Genomic DNA, 18679 nt, shown 5'->3' on the forward strand with positions numbered 1-18679 from the left:
TATCAGCTTTTCTTACGTACGCAGCACAAAAAGGACATTCATTAATATATACATACATACATATTAGAAATTAAAATTATTGTAACTATGTATTGATTCATATAGCCTTTGCATTTTGTACTTTACCATCTGCTACCTCACACGTTTGCATTTCATATACATATGTATGTATCTATAACTGTAACTGTATCATTTGGAAGTGGTATTCATTCATAAACGTATCGCTACATTGGCATTGGCTCGTTACTTCGTTATTATATACATACATAGTTTAAGCGCAAATTATTATTTAAAAACTATTTTTCCTCTTCTTATGTGATTATTAGTTGCTTGACCTATACATATGTACATAAATACACAAATAGATGCTTCACTTGGACTAGGTATTGTTGCTGTCAGGTTCAAAATGTTTTTTTTTTCTGTATTTTAATTATAATTTTTTTTTTATAAATACTGTTTTGTAAGTCTTGATTTGTGTCAGTCCAAACTTAATATTATTTTTTCTCTCCTTTTTTTCTTTTTTTATTTTTCTACTTTTTTATTTTCATATAATTTGACAACAAAAACACACACGTTAATTTTTACCACCTTGACCACCACCACCACCACAACAACGCAAATGTAACATACTCACCATTAAAATAAATAAAAAAATGTGTGTAAAACACAACGGTACTAAATATACACATGTAAAATATGTATGTCAAACGTCAATGCAGATTTAAGTATTACGCGCATAGCGGGACTCACTTGGAACGAGTGGAATGCGCGTTTGGCCATGCCGTTGGTCACACAGTTGCGTGAAGGTGTCAATCCGTTAGTTTTCCCCACCGATCTCTCCATAAACACGATGGACAAGGCAGGCGGCATTGCGCTTGGTGGTGTCACACCCACTTTGGATTGCAAGTCACCGGCGCCGGAGACATCGAATGACATGACTGGCCTTAGCGCCGCCACTGACGCGCCTACAGCGAATACAACGCTGAATCGTAGCAGCTCAAGTGCGAGTGGCATAGACAAGCTGGGTGCCGCTGTTGTCGCCGCTGGCAGTGTGGGTGGCAAAATGAAGCACCTAACCGAAGAGGAAGCCGCCATATTGATGTTGAAGGCTACTGTGGAGAAGTCCACTGCCGCCAATAATAGCGGAAATCTGAGTGATACCAGCTACAGCGAGGATGTCGCTAACGCGGGCAGCAGCGCGATCAGCAACAGTGGCGACTATCATACAGCGCTTAGCGGCGCCGCCGCCTTCGCCGACATCAATATATTAAGTAATATAAGCGCATTGAATAGCTTCATCGGTGCTGGTGGTAATGGTATAGGTGGCAGTGCGGCGGCTGGTGCCGGCGGTGGTGGCCTCAGTGTCAGCGGTAGCGGTCATCCGTGTCCGGAATGCGGACGTGTGTATAAGCTGAAATCGTCGTTGCGTAACCACCAAAAGTGGGAGTGCGGCAAGGAGCCGCAATTCCAATGTCCCTTCTGTGTTTATCGTGCCAAACAGAAAATGCATATCGGTCGCCATATGGAGCGCATGCACAAAGAGAAATTCATCAAATTGGAAGATTTGAAAAGTTTCACCGGCAGCAGCGGTGATGACAGCGGCAGTGCACCGACTGCTGCTGCGGCAGCGGCGCTGGCGGCCAATACGGCCAGTGAGCTGCGTCAGAATTTCTCTTAGCTCGCTAGTGAATGCATAGTTGTTGTTAGTGGTGTTGCAAAGCGAGAGCGCGACGCTGCTGCAGAGCCATAAGAAACAAATGTTCGTTAGAATAAGCAGAACCTTACAAATAGACCGGTGTGTGCAACTCGAAAGTGTCGGCATAGTATTCGGGTTGTGCATGTATGCACACAAATATACATAGATACAAACAAACGAAAATAAGTGAATGTAAAAATGGAATCAGAGTGCCAAATTTTTAAATTTAATTTTTATTGATTTAATTATTTTTTTTTTTGTTTTTTCATAGTTTTAAAAAATGCCTTTTAATGTTTATACAACGATGTCGTTAAATCTGACAGCTGTGACCGTGAATGAAATTGCGAACTAAGCAAAAAAAAATAGAAAAACTTTAATCCTTTGGAATTTAAAATTTGCCATTAAACATTTTTTTTAATTACAAAATTATACATGCTCGTACATATGTATTTGAGCTAAAATCTGCTAACCTCAGATAATTGCAAATTATCGTTAGCAACAAAATGTTATTAATTCAATTTTTTTTTATGCTAAAATGACAAGCGCTCATTTGTGTGTCTAAAACAAAGTTAAAGTTAATTGTACCATATTAATTAGTTTAAATGAAATGTTTACATATTTTTTTATTGTTATTATTGGCTACATTCATGCAAACATGCGTGTGTGACAGTAACGCGGAACAGCGGGAAACGCGATATTGCATAAGCATTCCAGGGGCTAAAGTGCAGCAAAGCAACATAACTTTTAAGTTTTAAAAGTACAATAACAATACGTAGAAATGACAAAAATCAAAAATAGAATCATAAAAGTTTGGCAAAATTTCTAAATATCCAGTTACACTGTTCCAGACAGTAAATTGCACCAAAGCAACACCAACTTCAATGATAGAAATAACTTATAATAACAGTAAAACTGCGTTTCTCTAAATTTCTAAATAATCAGTTAAGCGGTTCTAGAATCAAATAGCATCAAAACAACAATTTGACTTTTTGTACAAAAACAAAGCGCAAAAAAATTAAATTACAACCGTAAAAACTTTCCAATATACAAATATGCTGTGTCGGAGTTATAAACAACAATAATTCAAAATAACTCAACTTTTAATTAAAAAAATGTACAACAACAAAACGCAAAAACAAAAAAGCAGATATCTCAAAATTTCACAATATCGAGTTAAGCTGTTTTGTGTGCTGTTAACAGCGCTGTATGTATGTCAGCACATATATAACAATTTTTAGTAACCAAGCAACTTGATATTCCTCCCCACATAAAAGAGTTTGCAACGAAAAAATGCTCAGGTGTACTCAGGTGCTATAATAGTCCCTGTAATAGTACAAATTGAATATTAAATAACAGATTTATTTCTTGTTGCTTCACATGTGACATACAAACATAAATATATGTAGCATTTTGGTATTATTTTTATATGCAACAATATTTTTTGTAATTTTACTTTAAAGCCGCGTTAAACTAATACAATTGCACAATATTAAAAAAAGACACAGTTTAAAAGTTTTAAAAATACATTAAAAATGGCATTGATGCGCCAAATAGTTGTAAGTGAGTTTTATATATACATATTTACAGTGTTGAAACATTCCACAAAGAGTTTTTTAAAAGACATAATAACTAATACATGCCTACTTATACAATTATATATATGAGAATATACAAACAAAATATATAAAATATATATTAAATGAATGTATGTGGCGCGTAGCACACGCATATATACATATAGTTGCCTATACACACACATATATAAGTAATAGTTTAGCACAAACGCGCATACAGCAACAAACTCAGTGAAAAAAAGCTTCAAATTTAGTCCTTGATTATTAAAAAATAATATTTATATACATACTTACATACATATATGTGTATATAGCGAGTAGCAAGTAGTAGTACGCCACAACAGTTTTCACATGGCAAGTCAATTTGTTTGTGATATAGCCGACGAATATACTACGCAGGCATAGTAGAGAAAATGTGAAAAGGCAGATGGTTAGACAAAAGACAAATAAAAAATAAAAATTAATGATAAAAAATATAATAAATAATAAAAACGAAAATAATAAATTGAAAACAAAAAATAAAAATAAACTTAATAATAATAAAAACAATAACAAAAATGATATATTGTAAAAGATAAAAGCCAACATGCAGCGCGTGACCTTTGACCAGTTATATAAGGTTACATTGCATATAAATACTTTATATGCATATATAGTAGTATATACATACATACACATATATATTTATATGTAGTTTTAATGTTATAACATTTTACCTCAGTTCTATCCGCAAGTGTATTATCCAAGAATTTGAAAGTTGTGAAGAAAAGGAAAAAAATTGAGGTTATAATCGTTTTTTAATCATATCAAAACCGAATTTTGGATGTACACCGCAGATGCAGACTAACAAGACAACAGTTGTATGCAACTTTTAGTATTTATGTGTAGATGTGCACGTAACTGTATAGTCAGAAATATATTTGAAAACATAAATACCATACATATATATTTTTAAAATAGTAAGTCATAAATAATAACGGTGTTTAAATGCTCATTTGACTACCGATATTCCTGTTAAATACATACAATAACAAAACACCGTTAATTTATATATATAGCAATTAATATAGTATAGCGTTAATATTAGAAGAAAGACAGCGAAGTTATAGTTAGTTGACTAGCACAACGAATATAAAACTCAGGTACTTAGTTGAAGCAATTTTGAAATTAATTACGCTAAAACAAAAAAAAAACATAAAAATAAATAAATAATAAAATTAAGAAAAATTATTGTTGCAACAAGTAGACAGTTTAAGCATTTTATACATACATACATATACAAGTATGTATAAATATACACTTTGTGCCAGTGAGACAATTTATTTTAGGTGTGGTGCTTCCGACACTGACTAAGTTTTTATTAAAACTACAAGTAATATATTTTTTATTTTTGCATATTTTTCTTGTATGAAGAATGATAGTGCTTTCAAGCAGAGCTTGACACTGCCATTAAGCTTTTGACGAAATTCGCTAAAAAAAACAGACATTTTAGTAAATACAAAGAAAAAAAAAGTTTTTAGGACATAACAGTAAATTATATTTGGGCACAAAATGCGACATTTTGCTTGTTAAAACACTCATACATATACATATTTTCAAGTATATTTTTATACGTCTGAAATAAAAAAAAATTCTTTTTATTAAAAGTGTATTTAAAAAAAAAATTTTTTAACTTCCCAATTAAATTTACAACAAACATGAATTTTTAGTTGAAAATATAACTGTATGTGCTAAAAGTAACAAACACCTCAGTATATATTTTAATATATACAACACATATTATATATATATTAGTATGTATACGCATATGTATTTGATATACATATGCATTATGCACAGAATAAATTGTTTTAAGCAAACTCACGATATTATTTAAGCATACAATTTAGAATTTTCATTCAGCGAGACCAAGGATCGCTCTAAACAAAATTAAAAATTAATAATTAAAAACAAAAAATTAATAAAAAAAACAACAAAAATGTTCAAACAATGGCCACATAAGTTTGTTGCAAATGCACGTGGAAATTTTTAAAATTATAAAAACATATATTTATATATAAACAACATATATATACATATATGCATATTGTGGATATTTAATTGAATTAATTAGTGATTGGCTCTTTAAGATAAATTGGTGACGGGTTTGTTCTGAAAGAAACAACAATAATAATGCAACGCATGCAAAGAAATAAACGAAATTTATGCAAAAAGGTTAAAATCTTATTATAAATTTGTATTTTGTACAACAAATTAAAAAAACAAACGAAACATTTCCTTAAAACATTCTAATAGTTTACATCTTTTTTTTATTAATTTATATACAATTTTTGCAAAGCAAAATTTACAAGTTACAGTTTTTTACAGTTACAAAACATAATAATTAATCAATATAAAAAAAAAATAATTAATTAAAAAATAACAATAAAAAGAAATAAATATGGCAAAGCAGTACAAATGTGCTTAGCCAAAATGAAAAACTAGTTTTTAGGCAGAAAACTCTTTTTGAAAATGTGAAAAATACTCATAATATTATACAATTTAATAATATGGTATGCAAATTGAAGTGCAGTGTCAAGCGTGACAGCATAAAAATGGAAAAACATTAAAAACATCCAACACAACTGTTAATACTGCATTTGAATTTGCTTATAGTCTATCTTATAAATAGAATAAAGTTTATTGTATAAATAAGGTCGTTGAAACAACCAATCTGAATGGAAATAAATACTGTATTTTGTAAAAACCAAGCCTGAACGAGTTTAAGTATTCCTCTGCACTGCGTTAAATCGGCCACTTAAGTTTTTTCTTTAATTATACTTTTTTTTTAAATATTTTTATACGCTGTTATTTGTGTTTATTGCAATTATTGTTTTATGTTTGTTTACTGATGTTCATTTTTCAGCACTTTTTTAGTATAGCTTTGTTGCCATATACGTATTTTGTTGTAGTTTGTATATTAAAAAGTAAGTACATACAAGCAGTTTATTACTATATTTTATTAAAATATTTAATTTTTTTTTCATAAAAAAATTTTTTTGTTAACTTTTTTTTTAAATTTTATTCGTTATTTATTCATTTTACTTTTTAACTTTTTTGTAATTAAATGTTTTCTAATTGGTTTTTAAATTTTTAATATTGTTTTTCGATTTTTTTTTTGAATTTGTTTTAAATTTTATTTTTATATTTTCATTTAAATTTTAATTTTTTTATATCCACAAAAAGTTTAAATTTTTTTATTCAAAAACTCATATAACACACGTATTTATTTAACAAGCTGAACTATTGTGTGTTAATACATTTTTTTTTGTAAAAATTTTAAATTACTTAAAAAATTATGTACGTTATTTATATATATTTCTAATATAAGTCGTTTTGTTATATTTACAGATGGCTTATTGCAGCAAGGTTTCCAAAGTGCGCCAATTTCAACATGTTCAACTGGTGCGGCAATTACCTCTGCAGCGGGCAACAACGTCTATAGCGCCGAAGCACAAACTCAGTCACAAAGTGAATCACGTATACGCGTGCGCGATTGGCTGATGCTGGCCGATCAGTCTATATTGCAGAAGACGATAGAACAGCAACCAGGTATTTCCACGATACACTTATGTAGATATGCACATAAAAATATACCGTTATGTGTTGATATTTATATTTTGCAGTTTAAATAATACATTATTATGAACTCTTAATAATTTTTATATCAATTTTAATCTCTTTAAAACAAATATTATTTTTTTAAATTTATATTTTTTTCATATATATTTATATTTTTTTTTTGTCTGTAATAAAGTGTGTTAATTTAAGCGAAATTACTTATACATTTCATATACACTTTTATATATTTTTAATTATAATTATTTTACGTAAACCTTTGTTGTTGTTTTTATCATTAATTTTTTTACTCTCTTTACAGTCTTTATTTCGTTTTGTTACCACGTACTACAATACATTATTCTTTATTTTTTTGTTCTCTTCCACTGAGTTTTTTTGTTGGTCGCAACGATCGCTATCAACACTTCAAACATTTAACCAGACAAAACAAAAACAAAACACAAACAAATTAATATTGCATATATATACTAACCTTACTTATCTCTCCCCTTCTCTTTCACGCTGCATTTTCAATTTGCAACAAAAAACTAAAAAAAAAAATTTTAATTCACCCAAACTAACCATCAGACCAATCACTAACCACAACCACTAATGCGGCCACTAACACCATTACCGCGGCTACGGCACTAAGCAATGTCGATATGAACGCACATAACCTAGCAATCCCAACGCCGGCAATTGTATCGTCCTCAATGGCGACAACAACAGCAACATCGGTAAATGCTACGCCCAACAAGCAGCCGACATTGATGCGCATCGGCAGCATTGGACGCACCACAATAACCTGTGTGGCACCGGCGGGCACTGGTGATGATGGCGTAATGAATTTGTTGAATAACGGTAATATGGGTGTGATATCGGCGGCAGCTTTGGCAGCTTCGGGTGTAGAACTCGAATCGGTGGACGAGAGCATGACCGAGGTGCTAGTGAAAATCGAGAATTCCTCGTCCTCAACACAAGAGGAAGATGAAGAGATGGAGGCGGAGGCGGAGGCGGAGGGCGAAGATGAGGGCGAAGTTGAAGGTGAAGGCGAACTCGCCGAGGATGATGATGAACAACAAGCGGGTGATAATGGCAAAGAGTCCGATTTCAATTACGAATTAAAGTTGTCCAGTCCCATGTCATGGGCTTTTGACACAGTGAAAATCGAGAATGAGGAAGAATTCGAAGATATACTCTCCGGCGAGCAGGACACCACTAATACCGAGGATGAGGATGATCTGTTGACAACAGCAGCGGCAACAACCAAGCAAGCTGCCGCCGGATCAAGCGAACACAATACACATGTCAATACAAATGTTGCGACACACACCGAGTGCGCCGAGTTGCCAGCAAGGACACACGAAGCAGCAACAAACCGCGCCGAAAGTGTATCGCATAAGGGCGGCCAACAACGTGGCGCTGGAAAGCGGCACACAATGTTGGAGCGCAAAGAGACGACAACATTGCTGAGCAAGCAACAGCAACAATTGCTTTTGGAACAACAGCAACACTTGCAACATCTGCAATTGCGACCAACTCAACAGATGCTGCAATTCAAGCTCGCCTCCATACCAGCAACCATCACCTCAATAACAACAACAACAACGACAGCGGCAACGGCTAACAAACACAACAGCAATGGTGTTAAAGACACCGCAAGCACTGGCGTTGGTGGTGGTGTTGCTGGTGATGGTGTTGGTGGCATTATTGTTGGCACGCCTACCGCTGCCAACAGCGAACCGCATCCGAAACTGCTTACGTCTACAGGCAATAGTGGTAAGAGTAGCGCCAATGCCGGCGATTTCAAATCGTCCGTTTCCGACGATAAACGCTACCGCATTCTCGTGCAGAATCAGCGCATGCGCAAGGAGTCGCTCGAACACTCGGAGGATATGATCTATAATGCGGACATTGAGAAGCCATGGGTGTGCCGCAATTGCAATCGCAACTACAAGTGGAAGAATAGTCTTAAGTGTCATTTGAAGAACGAGTGCGGCCAACCGCCACGCTACTTTTGCAGCAAACTTTGCGGCTATGCCACGAATGTGCACAGCAATTTGAAGCGTCACTTGAATACAAAGTGTCGCGATCGCATGGAGGAGGATCAGAAAAACAACACTAGCACTTACACGCTCGTATTCCAGCAAAACGAATAAACAGCCGACCGACGCACACACACATGAACAGATGTTGAGATTATAGTGTAGGCGCTCGGCAACACTTTGCATGCGCTCGTGTTTATTAGCACCTTTTCAACGTTTACATATTTAGCATATTTATTTATGTACTTATGAATTAAACGCTTTTAATTTATATTTATTTGTAAAAATGTAGCATTCCTTAAATTCGAATTTAAGTTCGAATTTAGTTAAAAACCCGAATCAACGCTAGTCAAAGTGAACGGAACATATAAAATATGTTTGTATAAACGTTCATAGTACATATATGTACATATAGATTATATATATATTTATTGTCGTTCTTATATATTTATGTATTTTAGTGCGTAAATTTTCATTAAAAAATATTTTTTAATATCAAAAATTTTTTTTTAATACTTTTTTTTTTTTGTTAATTTGTTTATTTAGTAGTAATTTTAGAGAGAAATTCATGAGAAATTATTTCTCTTGCTCTTATAAATGCATATACATACATAAATTCAATTGTGTATATACGTATGCGCAAAAGTCATTAATGAAACCTTTTCTAGTCAAATGATGATTAAAAGTCTTATAGAAAATTTAATTACACATAGATATTTATTCTAGCATATGTACGTACGTATTTAACATTGCAATTCATATCCGTATACATATGTTGCTGTCATTTTAGTTTAATAATAATTTAATTGTTTATTGACGCAAAAAATATAAATATTAATATAAAAAATAAAATATTTTCGGAAACTTATGTATTAATATTATTTTACTAATTGTAAAGGTCAGGTAAATGTAAAATAGCATTACTTTAATGCAACATACATACATAACTCCATGTTAATGTGTGTTTATTCTAATCTTATGTGTAATAATGCTTATGGCAAATACGTTTAAATAAGCTTTTTCGAATTGAAAACTGGTCAAGTTGCAATAATATTGTAAAAAAATGAAAAATTTGTAAATGCAATAAATTAGAAACAAAGCAAAAACACAACAACACACAAACATACACACATATAGCCGCCGTACTAATGTGAAATTAATTTGTATTTTCACAATTCAAAGCCATTGAAGTCACTTAAAATATTTATTTATAGTTTTAACTTTAAAATGCTTACACAAAAAATGAGAGTATAAATAATTTAAACTTAAAAAAAACTGTACACCCGAGCATAAAATTACTAATAAAACACATTTAAACCAATTTAAGGCGGAATGTAAACGAATTGTGCAATTTTATTGAGTGTTTTCATTGCAGCGGCGATAACGGAATGGAGGCGAACTTCATGTTATGAATAACTGGTGTTGAATATTGGCAGAAAAAAATATGAAAAAAAAAATGTATAAATGAAATAAAATAATAATAAAAATAAATCATATTTACAAAAAGAAAAATAATAATAATAAAATTTTTTTAACTGTTAAATGTTTTAAATAATCTTTAAAATATTTTGAGAATTTTTTTAAAATAAAATTTCTTCGTTTACAACTTACTTCAAAATAAAAATAATAATAATAAAATAATATAAAGATTTTTTTTTAATACAAAAATTAATGAAATTTTATAACAGTTTTAAAATATTTTAATCAAAAATAACAATTTACTTTTTTTTCTTAATATTTATATAATCTTTATTACTTTTTTGTTTTTTTAATGTCTTTCATTTCAGCCCATCGCACATCCTCATTGCTAACATTTTTACAAGCATAACTGTTTATGAACGCATACAACCTACACATTAAAACATATATTTTAGTCAATATAGAACCCTCACTAACCAGTTTTCTCTTCTAGGTTTCTACTGGCGGCCGGCGGTTAGTGGAGTCCACACAACGCCCAAACAAATCAACGTTTGCTAAGAAACGTTTAAACAACTTTACATTTTATTAAATATTTATAATTTAATAAATATCAACAAAGACAACAACAATAAAATCAATAATTTAGGTGATGTTATGTTAAAAAAAACTTGGATGACAACTAAAGCAAGCAGCGTGCAGCCAAACTTCGTATAAAATTATTTGACATGCATATTAACATATTATTATTTATATACTATATATGTATACATACACGTATTTATATATAAATATATATATATATATATAAATATTGAGATTGCGATATTCAATTTTTTTTTAATTTAATATGCGAAAAAATATTAAGTTGTAAATTTTCTAAATTTTATATACATATGTATTTTTATATACTTTGCATAGTGTTAAATATATATATGTATATACATTATACAGCTATGTGTATATACATATATTTTTATATATTTATATTTTTAGCATTATTCTTTTATATTTGCTACTTTAGACAGTTTTGCTGGTGACTTGCGTTCACATACGTTTACTATAAATTGTATGGTTTTTTAAAATGTAACATATAATAAATTGAAATTAATTAGTTTAAACATACCCGAATTATAATGTACTTTTAAATGCATGCGTAAACGTATATTTTTTATACAATACTTTTTTTATATTAAGAGTGATATTTTTTATACAAAGAATATTTTTTTATATAAAGAATATTTTTTTTATATAAAGAAAAATTTGTTTTTATAAATAATACCGTTTTTACATAAAGAAGGAAAAACCAAAACTTTTTTTGTGAATGAACTTGAGTTAACCACTTTTTAGCAACACTGTACTCATGCATATGCAACTCTTACGCACAAATATACATACATATATATTATATTAGAAATGTATATGTATGTGTGCAGTGTTAGCGTGTAAATGTAGTATTATACTACCAAGTGTTATTTAAAATATTTTGTTTTATTAATAAGTTAAGGCACAGCCTTGCCATATCGTAAGGTGTAAGACAAATGGTAATCTAGCTGGTACATATACATGCTTGTATGTATGTGCAGGCGTTAGGACATAGTTTTTAGTTACCAATAAATAGTTGTGCAAATTTCCATAAACTATAATAATATAATATAAAGTAGCAATAATATAACTTTAATTGCCATTTGTTTGGGAAATTTGTGCTACACACATATTTTAAACTAATAAATACACACATTATATAAGCAATCATATAAACAAAGCAAAGCATACATATAAAAACGTATGCAAGTAACTGTTATATTAATATTAACAATGGTTATCGTTATTTGCAGCAAATTGTAACTAACTTTCTTACATTAAACTTGCAACATGCAGCGTGCGAGTTAGCAAATGCTTTACTGTTGTGTGGCAGCTCCTTTTTATGCAAATTATGTATAAAAGTTTATAGAAACTAAAAATAAATATTATTAATATAAATTAAGTATATAATATTATTACATACTAATTAAAAATAATATTAGTAACAATAACAAATAGTTTCAATACTAAAAAAATTATAAATTCTTATCAAAATAAAAAATATGCTAAAAAAAATCTATTTTACTATATGCAACATAGTAGCAACGAGAGTAGAAAAAAATATATAAATTAATAAAAAAATATAAATTGTTAAACAAAAATTACAAATTTTTAAATTTACAAAAATATATATAAATTATAAAATCCTAAAATTTATTTTAATCAAAGCTAAATTAGTTAGTTAAACATATTTTGATAAAAAATATAAATTAATAAAAAATAAAATTAAATCATTTAAACTTATCATTTTGTGTGTGCACAAAATTTCCAAATTCAGTTATAAATCGCAATTTAAAACTCTTTTCTACGTTATACATAAAAATATACACACCTAAATATATATTTTAATAAAAATCTTTACTCTTGGCAACATGTTGCTAGAGTATAAAAATATATCAATTATTAAACAAAAATTATAAATATATAAATAATTAAAAAAATAAATATGTATATAAATTTAAAAAAATCACAAATTAATTAGGTTAAAAAATAATAAAATATAAATATAATAATAAAAACAAATTTTAAAAAAATCTCGATTCTAAAAAAAATATTTAAAAAAATTATTAAAATTAAAAAATAATTTAATAAAAATTTAATTATTAATTAGTAAAACAATATTTCTATAAAAAATAAATAAATTATTAAAAAGTAAAAGTAAAAAATGTAACCTATCTATAGTAGTAAAAAAAAATATAAACGAAAATACAAATTTAAAATTTAGTTACACAATATACATATAATTAAATTTACCCAGGCAATATGGAAATTGGTGCAACGCTCAAGAAATTATATATTTTTTATTATAAAACGCATAGTTTTCTCCTAAATTCAGCCTTAATTTCGCACAATTCACATAAGCAAACACACTAATACACACGTACATGCGGACGCACTCATACAAAATGAAAAAAATAATTTAAAAAATCACACCAACCGATTTGGAAACATTTTCAAGTAACAAAGCAAGTAGCAAAATTCAAAAGCAGCCCATCATCATCTTGCCTAAGCGTGTATGCATATCATCAACACCTTGTCAACACCACTACCACCAAAACCACCACCACCACATTCGTCACCTATGTATGTATGTTTGTATTTACTCATATTATGCCTGTCAGTGATTTGAAAACAAAAAACAACAAAAAAATATTTTAAAAATTCGAAATATGCGCAGTGTATGCAAAAACAAAAACAAAATCGCGAATGGTAATTTATTTTAGTTCTTAATTTTTTTTGTTTTTATTTCTCTTTTTAAACTGTTTTAACATTTGCGAAATGCAGTATTTAACATATATTTCTATATATATAACACATTGGTGTTTTAAATAACGTTATATACATATATATATGTATATATATTATTTGTAAGATTCCTTTCAACTGAATTCAAGCATACGATGAAATTTTTTACCCAAAATGACTGCTATTTCCTTTCGAGACTAAACTATTTAAAAATATATTTTAAAAATTTTTAATTTTTTTCCACTAAATAGCATAAATGTAATTAAATTTTTCTCTTTTTATTACCTCTCTTTTTCAATGGTGTCTCCGTTGCATGCTACACGCTGTTCGCTCTTCAACAACCAATAAATTGCGCGCGGTCCACCAGATAAAGTCAACGTCGCGAACGTATTCACTGCCGCCGGCACACATCTACGGCCCAACTTGCGCGTGAAAGCCAGTCCGCCCAGCAGTCGTGTCTGTACGCCGGTCATAAAGTACGAACCGACGTCCACAGCCGATGACAATGAGCGTGAGGGCGATTTGGCCGGTGTGCCTAGCCTTGGTATGGTCACGCAAAGCGGTGCGATTACAGTTGGTATCACTGGTGATGGCAGCGCCGCGTTGCCCGGTGATTGTACCGACGATGAGCAACCATGTGATCTGCGCTTAAGCGCTTTTCCGATGAATCTGGTGTCGATGGCGATACAACGGGCTGCACTACAGTCCATAGCGGCCGCACCGTCAACCCACCTCACGTCCCTGATGAACTTTCCGCATTCGCACGTCGGCACACATGCACAATTGACGACGCAAACAACAGCACAATCACGTGCACTATCACCAACACGCCGTTATAGCATCAGCACCAGTACCGCTACGGGTAATAATGTAACTGGTGTTGGTGCGGGCGTAGTGCCTTCAAATAGAGACACAACCCCACCGCTTACGGGTAGTGGTGTTGGTGTTGTTGTTGGCGGTAACATGAACACTGTGCCGTTAACTACTGGTACGAGTGCGCCTAGCATCACCTCAGGCGGTCCATCTACCTCGGCAGCGGCGGCGGCAGCAGCAGCGGCCGGCAACACCACCCTCATAATAGGCAGCAGTTGTGGCGATGAGGCCGCCATCGGCGCCGGTGTGTTGAGCAATAGCAGCAGTGCTGCTGGCAGTAGTCACATGACGGCCATTACATCCGGTACCGGTGGTGGTGGCACCTTCGGTGGCGCCTACACATGCGAACGTTGTGGGAATTCGTATGCACGACCGCATAGCCTAAATCGGCATATGCGTTTCGAGTGCGGCGTCGAGCCGAAATTCGAATGTCCGATTTGTCACAAGAAGTCAAAGCATAAACATAATCTCGTCCTGCATATGCGCACGCATCAACATCGATGATATAATCAGCCGTCACATTATACGCAATGACCACCGATACTCCGCCAACGCATACTGCTACTACATACTGGGGAATTTAGCAAAAAGAAGCAACAACAACAACGACAATTAGCGCAACAGCAGCAACAACAACAACAACAATCTGCAGTATGGATTCATCACAAATGCAAACAATATCTTTATATGTTGCTATAAGCAGCGCGCGTGCGCATGCGCACAACCACCCACTTCGCCCCATTGAGCTCGACGCTTTCCTTTGCTATTCGCATATAAATCTGCCTACAAAACATATGAAACGCGTATAGCGCAGAGCACATTCCAATGCATAAGTATGAAATTGTTGAAATCGTTTTAATTTTAGCGAAGTACGCACGCCGTTACAGTGGTAAATACATAAATAAATAGTGATCAATTCAGTTAAAAGTGTGATAGGTTGAGTTAGGTTGCGTTAAAGATGTTGATGACAACAACAACAAAAAAAAACACTAAAACACACATACACCAAACACCTTTACACTCACACACACACAGAGAGACACGCATGCAGGTATGTAGGAGTGCAATTTGATAAAGGGAGTTCTCCAAGCAAGCAACACACACATTAACTAATTAGCACGAATGTGATTTAATTCTTTTAAACATAAAGAAGTCTTATAATTTTCCAAATGATCTTGAGAACTTAGTCGTTTTTTTATTTACATTCATTTATTTTTACAATTTTAACTATAGCTTAAAAGTATACTTTTATACGAACATATAAATATATTATAAAACAAATATTCTCTACAACGTTATGTAGACATGCACACATACATACATACTTCTGAAAGTAAAAAACAAAAAAAAATATTAGATAAAGCCTGTATGTCTGTATGTATGTGAAGAGAGAGAATATTAAACCATTATTGTAAATGTAATTGTATTTGTAGTTGTACAAAAACAAAAACAAAAAAAAACTATGCAAACAGTCAATATAACATATGTGAATACTTGTTGCATATACATAAATATTTTGGCTGTTACCGTTATGGCCGCCACATTACAGCACATGTAAACATGTAAGTGGTAGCCAAATTGGAAGAGGAGGAGACACAAGAAGTGATATTTGAAGCACAAAGTGATATGGACAGTGGTATATGGAGTACATAGTTATGTAGAACGAATGAGTTGCGATGGTATTAGGGGACTTTGTTAAAAAATAATAAAAAATAACAAAAAGTAAAAAGTAAAAATAAAAAAACTAAAAGCGAAAAAAAGCTTGAACTTGAGGAGCATTTGTATGTTGATAGGAGAGAAGCAAAAATAAAACCGAAGGAGAGGAAGAAAGTAAGAAAGAAAAGTGAAAAGAAATAATAAAAACAAAGAAAAAGTAAGAAAGAAAGGAAGCAAGCGAAAAGAGAGTGTAGCGCGCGCAAGAGAGTAAGAGCGAAAGTGTAGCGAAAATCAGTAAACATACAAAAGTAATAGTAAATAATTATAAATGATCTCAGTTATTTAAAATTACAAAAAAGTAAATGAAAATGTAACAAAAAAAAAATTAAGAAAACTAAGACGCATTTCAAAAAAAAAAAACAAAACGAGGTAACGACATTCACATTGTTGCATATTTATACAAAAAATTTTGTACTAATATTTTGAGAAAAATAAAACATTATGATAAATTAGTGAGCGTACATACATACACACAACAAATAAAAGTTCAAGCAAAAGTTTACAATTTTACGTTTCTAAAGTAGTTAAAGTGATTTGCTGTCGTAAATTATGCAGTCACAATATAACGGTAATTTTGTTTACAGTTTTTACTTGTTTGTTTGCACAATCATAAACACGTGATAATCGTATATCAACGAGAGAGACTGCAACTTTTAACATTTTTCGAATTGTCCAATACAATGAAATGGTTTTTTGTGGTTAGAAATGCGTAAACAGGCATGTAACGGTAAATGTATGTATGTATATAGTGGTAGATTTGTTAAAGTAATGTCTTTTGCTATATAATATGCATATACATATGTATGTATATATATGAGCTTTTCTATGCATATGGCGAACGCTTGTTGTTGTGTGTTTTATTAGTGTAAAATATGCACAGTTATGCTTTTAAGTGCAGTGCAAAATAAAGCAACACTTTTCTGTCGTTTTTAAGTACGCAAAATGCGTTTTTGAAAATCGCGCACAATACAGCAAGCGCAAAAAGTGCAATAAAAATGCATTAAATTGTTACTATCATATACACACACATATTTATACTGAAATGTCTGTATAAGCTTAATTAAATTGTCAAGCGAGTCAGCATGCCGGCAAAACAGTTCTTTTCCCCCCATTTTTGTGGTTTTGTAGCGTAGGTTTCAATACATACATATATATATATAGTACATATGTACTTGTATATAAATATATGCGCTGATGTGTAGTCAACTATGTGCAATAAGTTAGTTAAACGATTTTATTTATATAAGTGTATACATATGTATATGTATTTGCAATTATTAGTCATTTGTGTAAAAGTTTTGAAATTATGGAGTACACGAAAATGCACAGTTAAATGAAGAGTTACGATAATTGTGATCTGCGTTTAAAAAACGGCTAAATAATTATTTAAAATAACAATTATATATAAATATATATATATATATATATATACGTATATATATCTATTATATGAGTATGTCTAATACATAGAGCTCTAAACTTTAGTGATACACTTATGAAAAACAAAAACAAAATGAAAAATGTGAAAATACAGTTCTTAGATAACAATGTTTAACAATGAATTCGAAAAATTGATAATTCTTATGTGATATTTATTAACATAAAACACTCAAAAAAATTGAGATGAGCTTGTCTGGCAACACCAACACGTCATTTGTGTAATGGTTTAACGGCATATAACGGTAGTACTTGTAAAAGTATTAAATAACCGTTACAGTCGACCGGGAGAGCCGAGCGTCTTTCTAAGCTCCCCAAAATGTCGACCATTTGCAATTGACTTTCAAAATTTTTGTCTCAATTTCTAAATGTATATAATGAAGAAGAAGAAAATGATATGAAGATAAGCAAAACCTAGTCATTAGTGCTGAGCGTTGAGTGAGGAGTTAGTGTCGCTTGAGAAGTAAGGATTTGTGCATAGGCTTTTTTCTGTAATAAAGTTTATAAATTTTTTTTTCTTAATTATAAGTCGTTAGGTACGTAAAGCGGTACATTAGTTGCACTTGCATAAAATTCACTCTCATTCACTGACAATTTTTTTTTTAACTTTTTCCAAAAAGAAAACTGATGCTCATGAACGGTACCATCAGCGGTTTAGGGCTAAAAATTTGATTTGTGCAAAAAATATTTTATGTTTAGTGTTTTGAAACGTAAAATGCAACTGTGTGGATCTTTGAAAAAAAAAATCAAGCTGGATCTCTAATGTGTAAATCTATAAAAATAGTTATTGTCACGTCGTTTGGTAGCATTCCTTAAAAGTATACAGTTTATATACATATATTTTGTGATTCACTAAAGGCACAAAATGCCCCGAAAGTGCAAATAACAGTAAAACAATTTTATGAGTCACCGTAAAAATTATGCAAATGGAAAATTGAAAAGAAACAGTAAATTATTTGTTATATATTACAAAATTTCACATATGTACATATAAT

At 31.2% G+C, this 18679-nt stretch overlaps 1 protein-coding gene across 5 annotated transcripts in view; it reads left to right on the forward strand.

Annotated features, from left to right (window-relative positions):
- lola (longitudinals lacking) overlaps positions 1–18679 on the forward strand; it is a 111829-nt gene that overhangs the window by 66591 nt on the left and 26559 nt on the right. For 4 of the 5 annotated variants that reach the window (XM_036377283.2, XM_036377291.2, XM_036377322.2 and 1 more), the window contains exons 6-7: positions 6661–6861; positions 7456–10266. The exons of the other annotated variant lie outside the window; for it this stretch is intronic. In XM_036377283.2, the coding sequence (XP_036233176.2) occupies positions 6661–6861; positions 7456–9026 (1772 nt within the window). In that variant the 3' untranslated portion in view covers positions 9027–10266. Of the gene's footprint in view, positions 1–6660; positions 6862–7455; positions 10267–18679 lie in introns of those variants that run through there. 5 annotated transcript variants of the gene reach the window in all.

The sequence above is a fragment of the Bactrocera oleae genome, chromosome 4 (assembly GCF_042242935.1).
Source record: "Bactrocera oleae isolate idBacOlea1 chromosome 4, idBacOlea1, whole genome shotgun sequence".
NCBI lineage: Eukaryota > Metazoa > Arthropoda > Insecta > Diptera > Tephritidae > Bactrocera > Bactrocera oleae.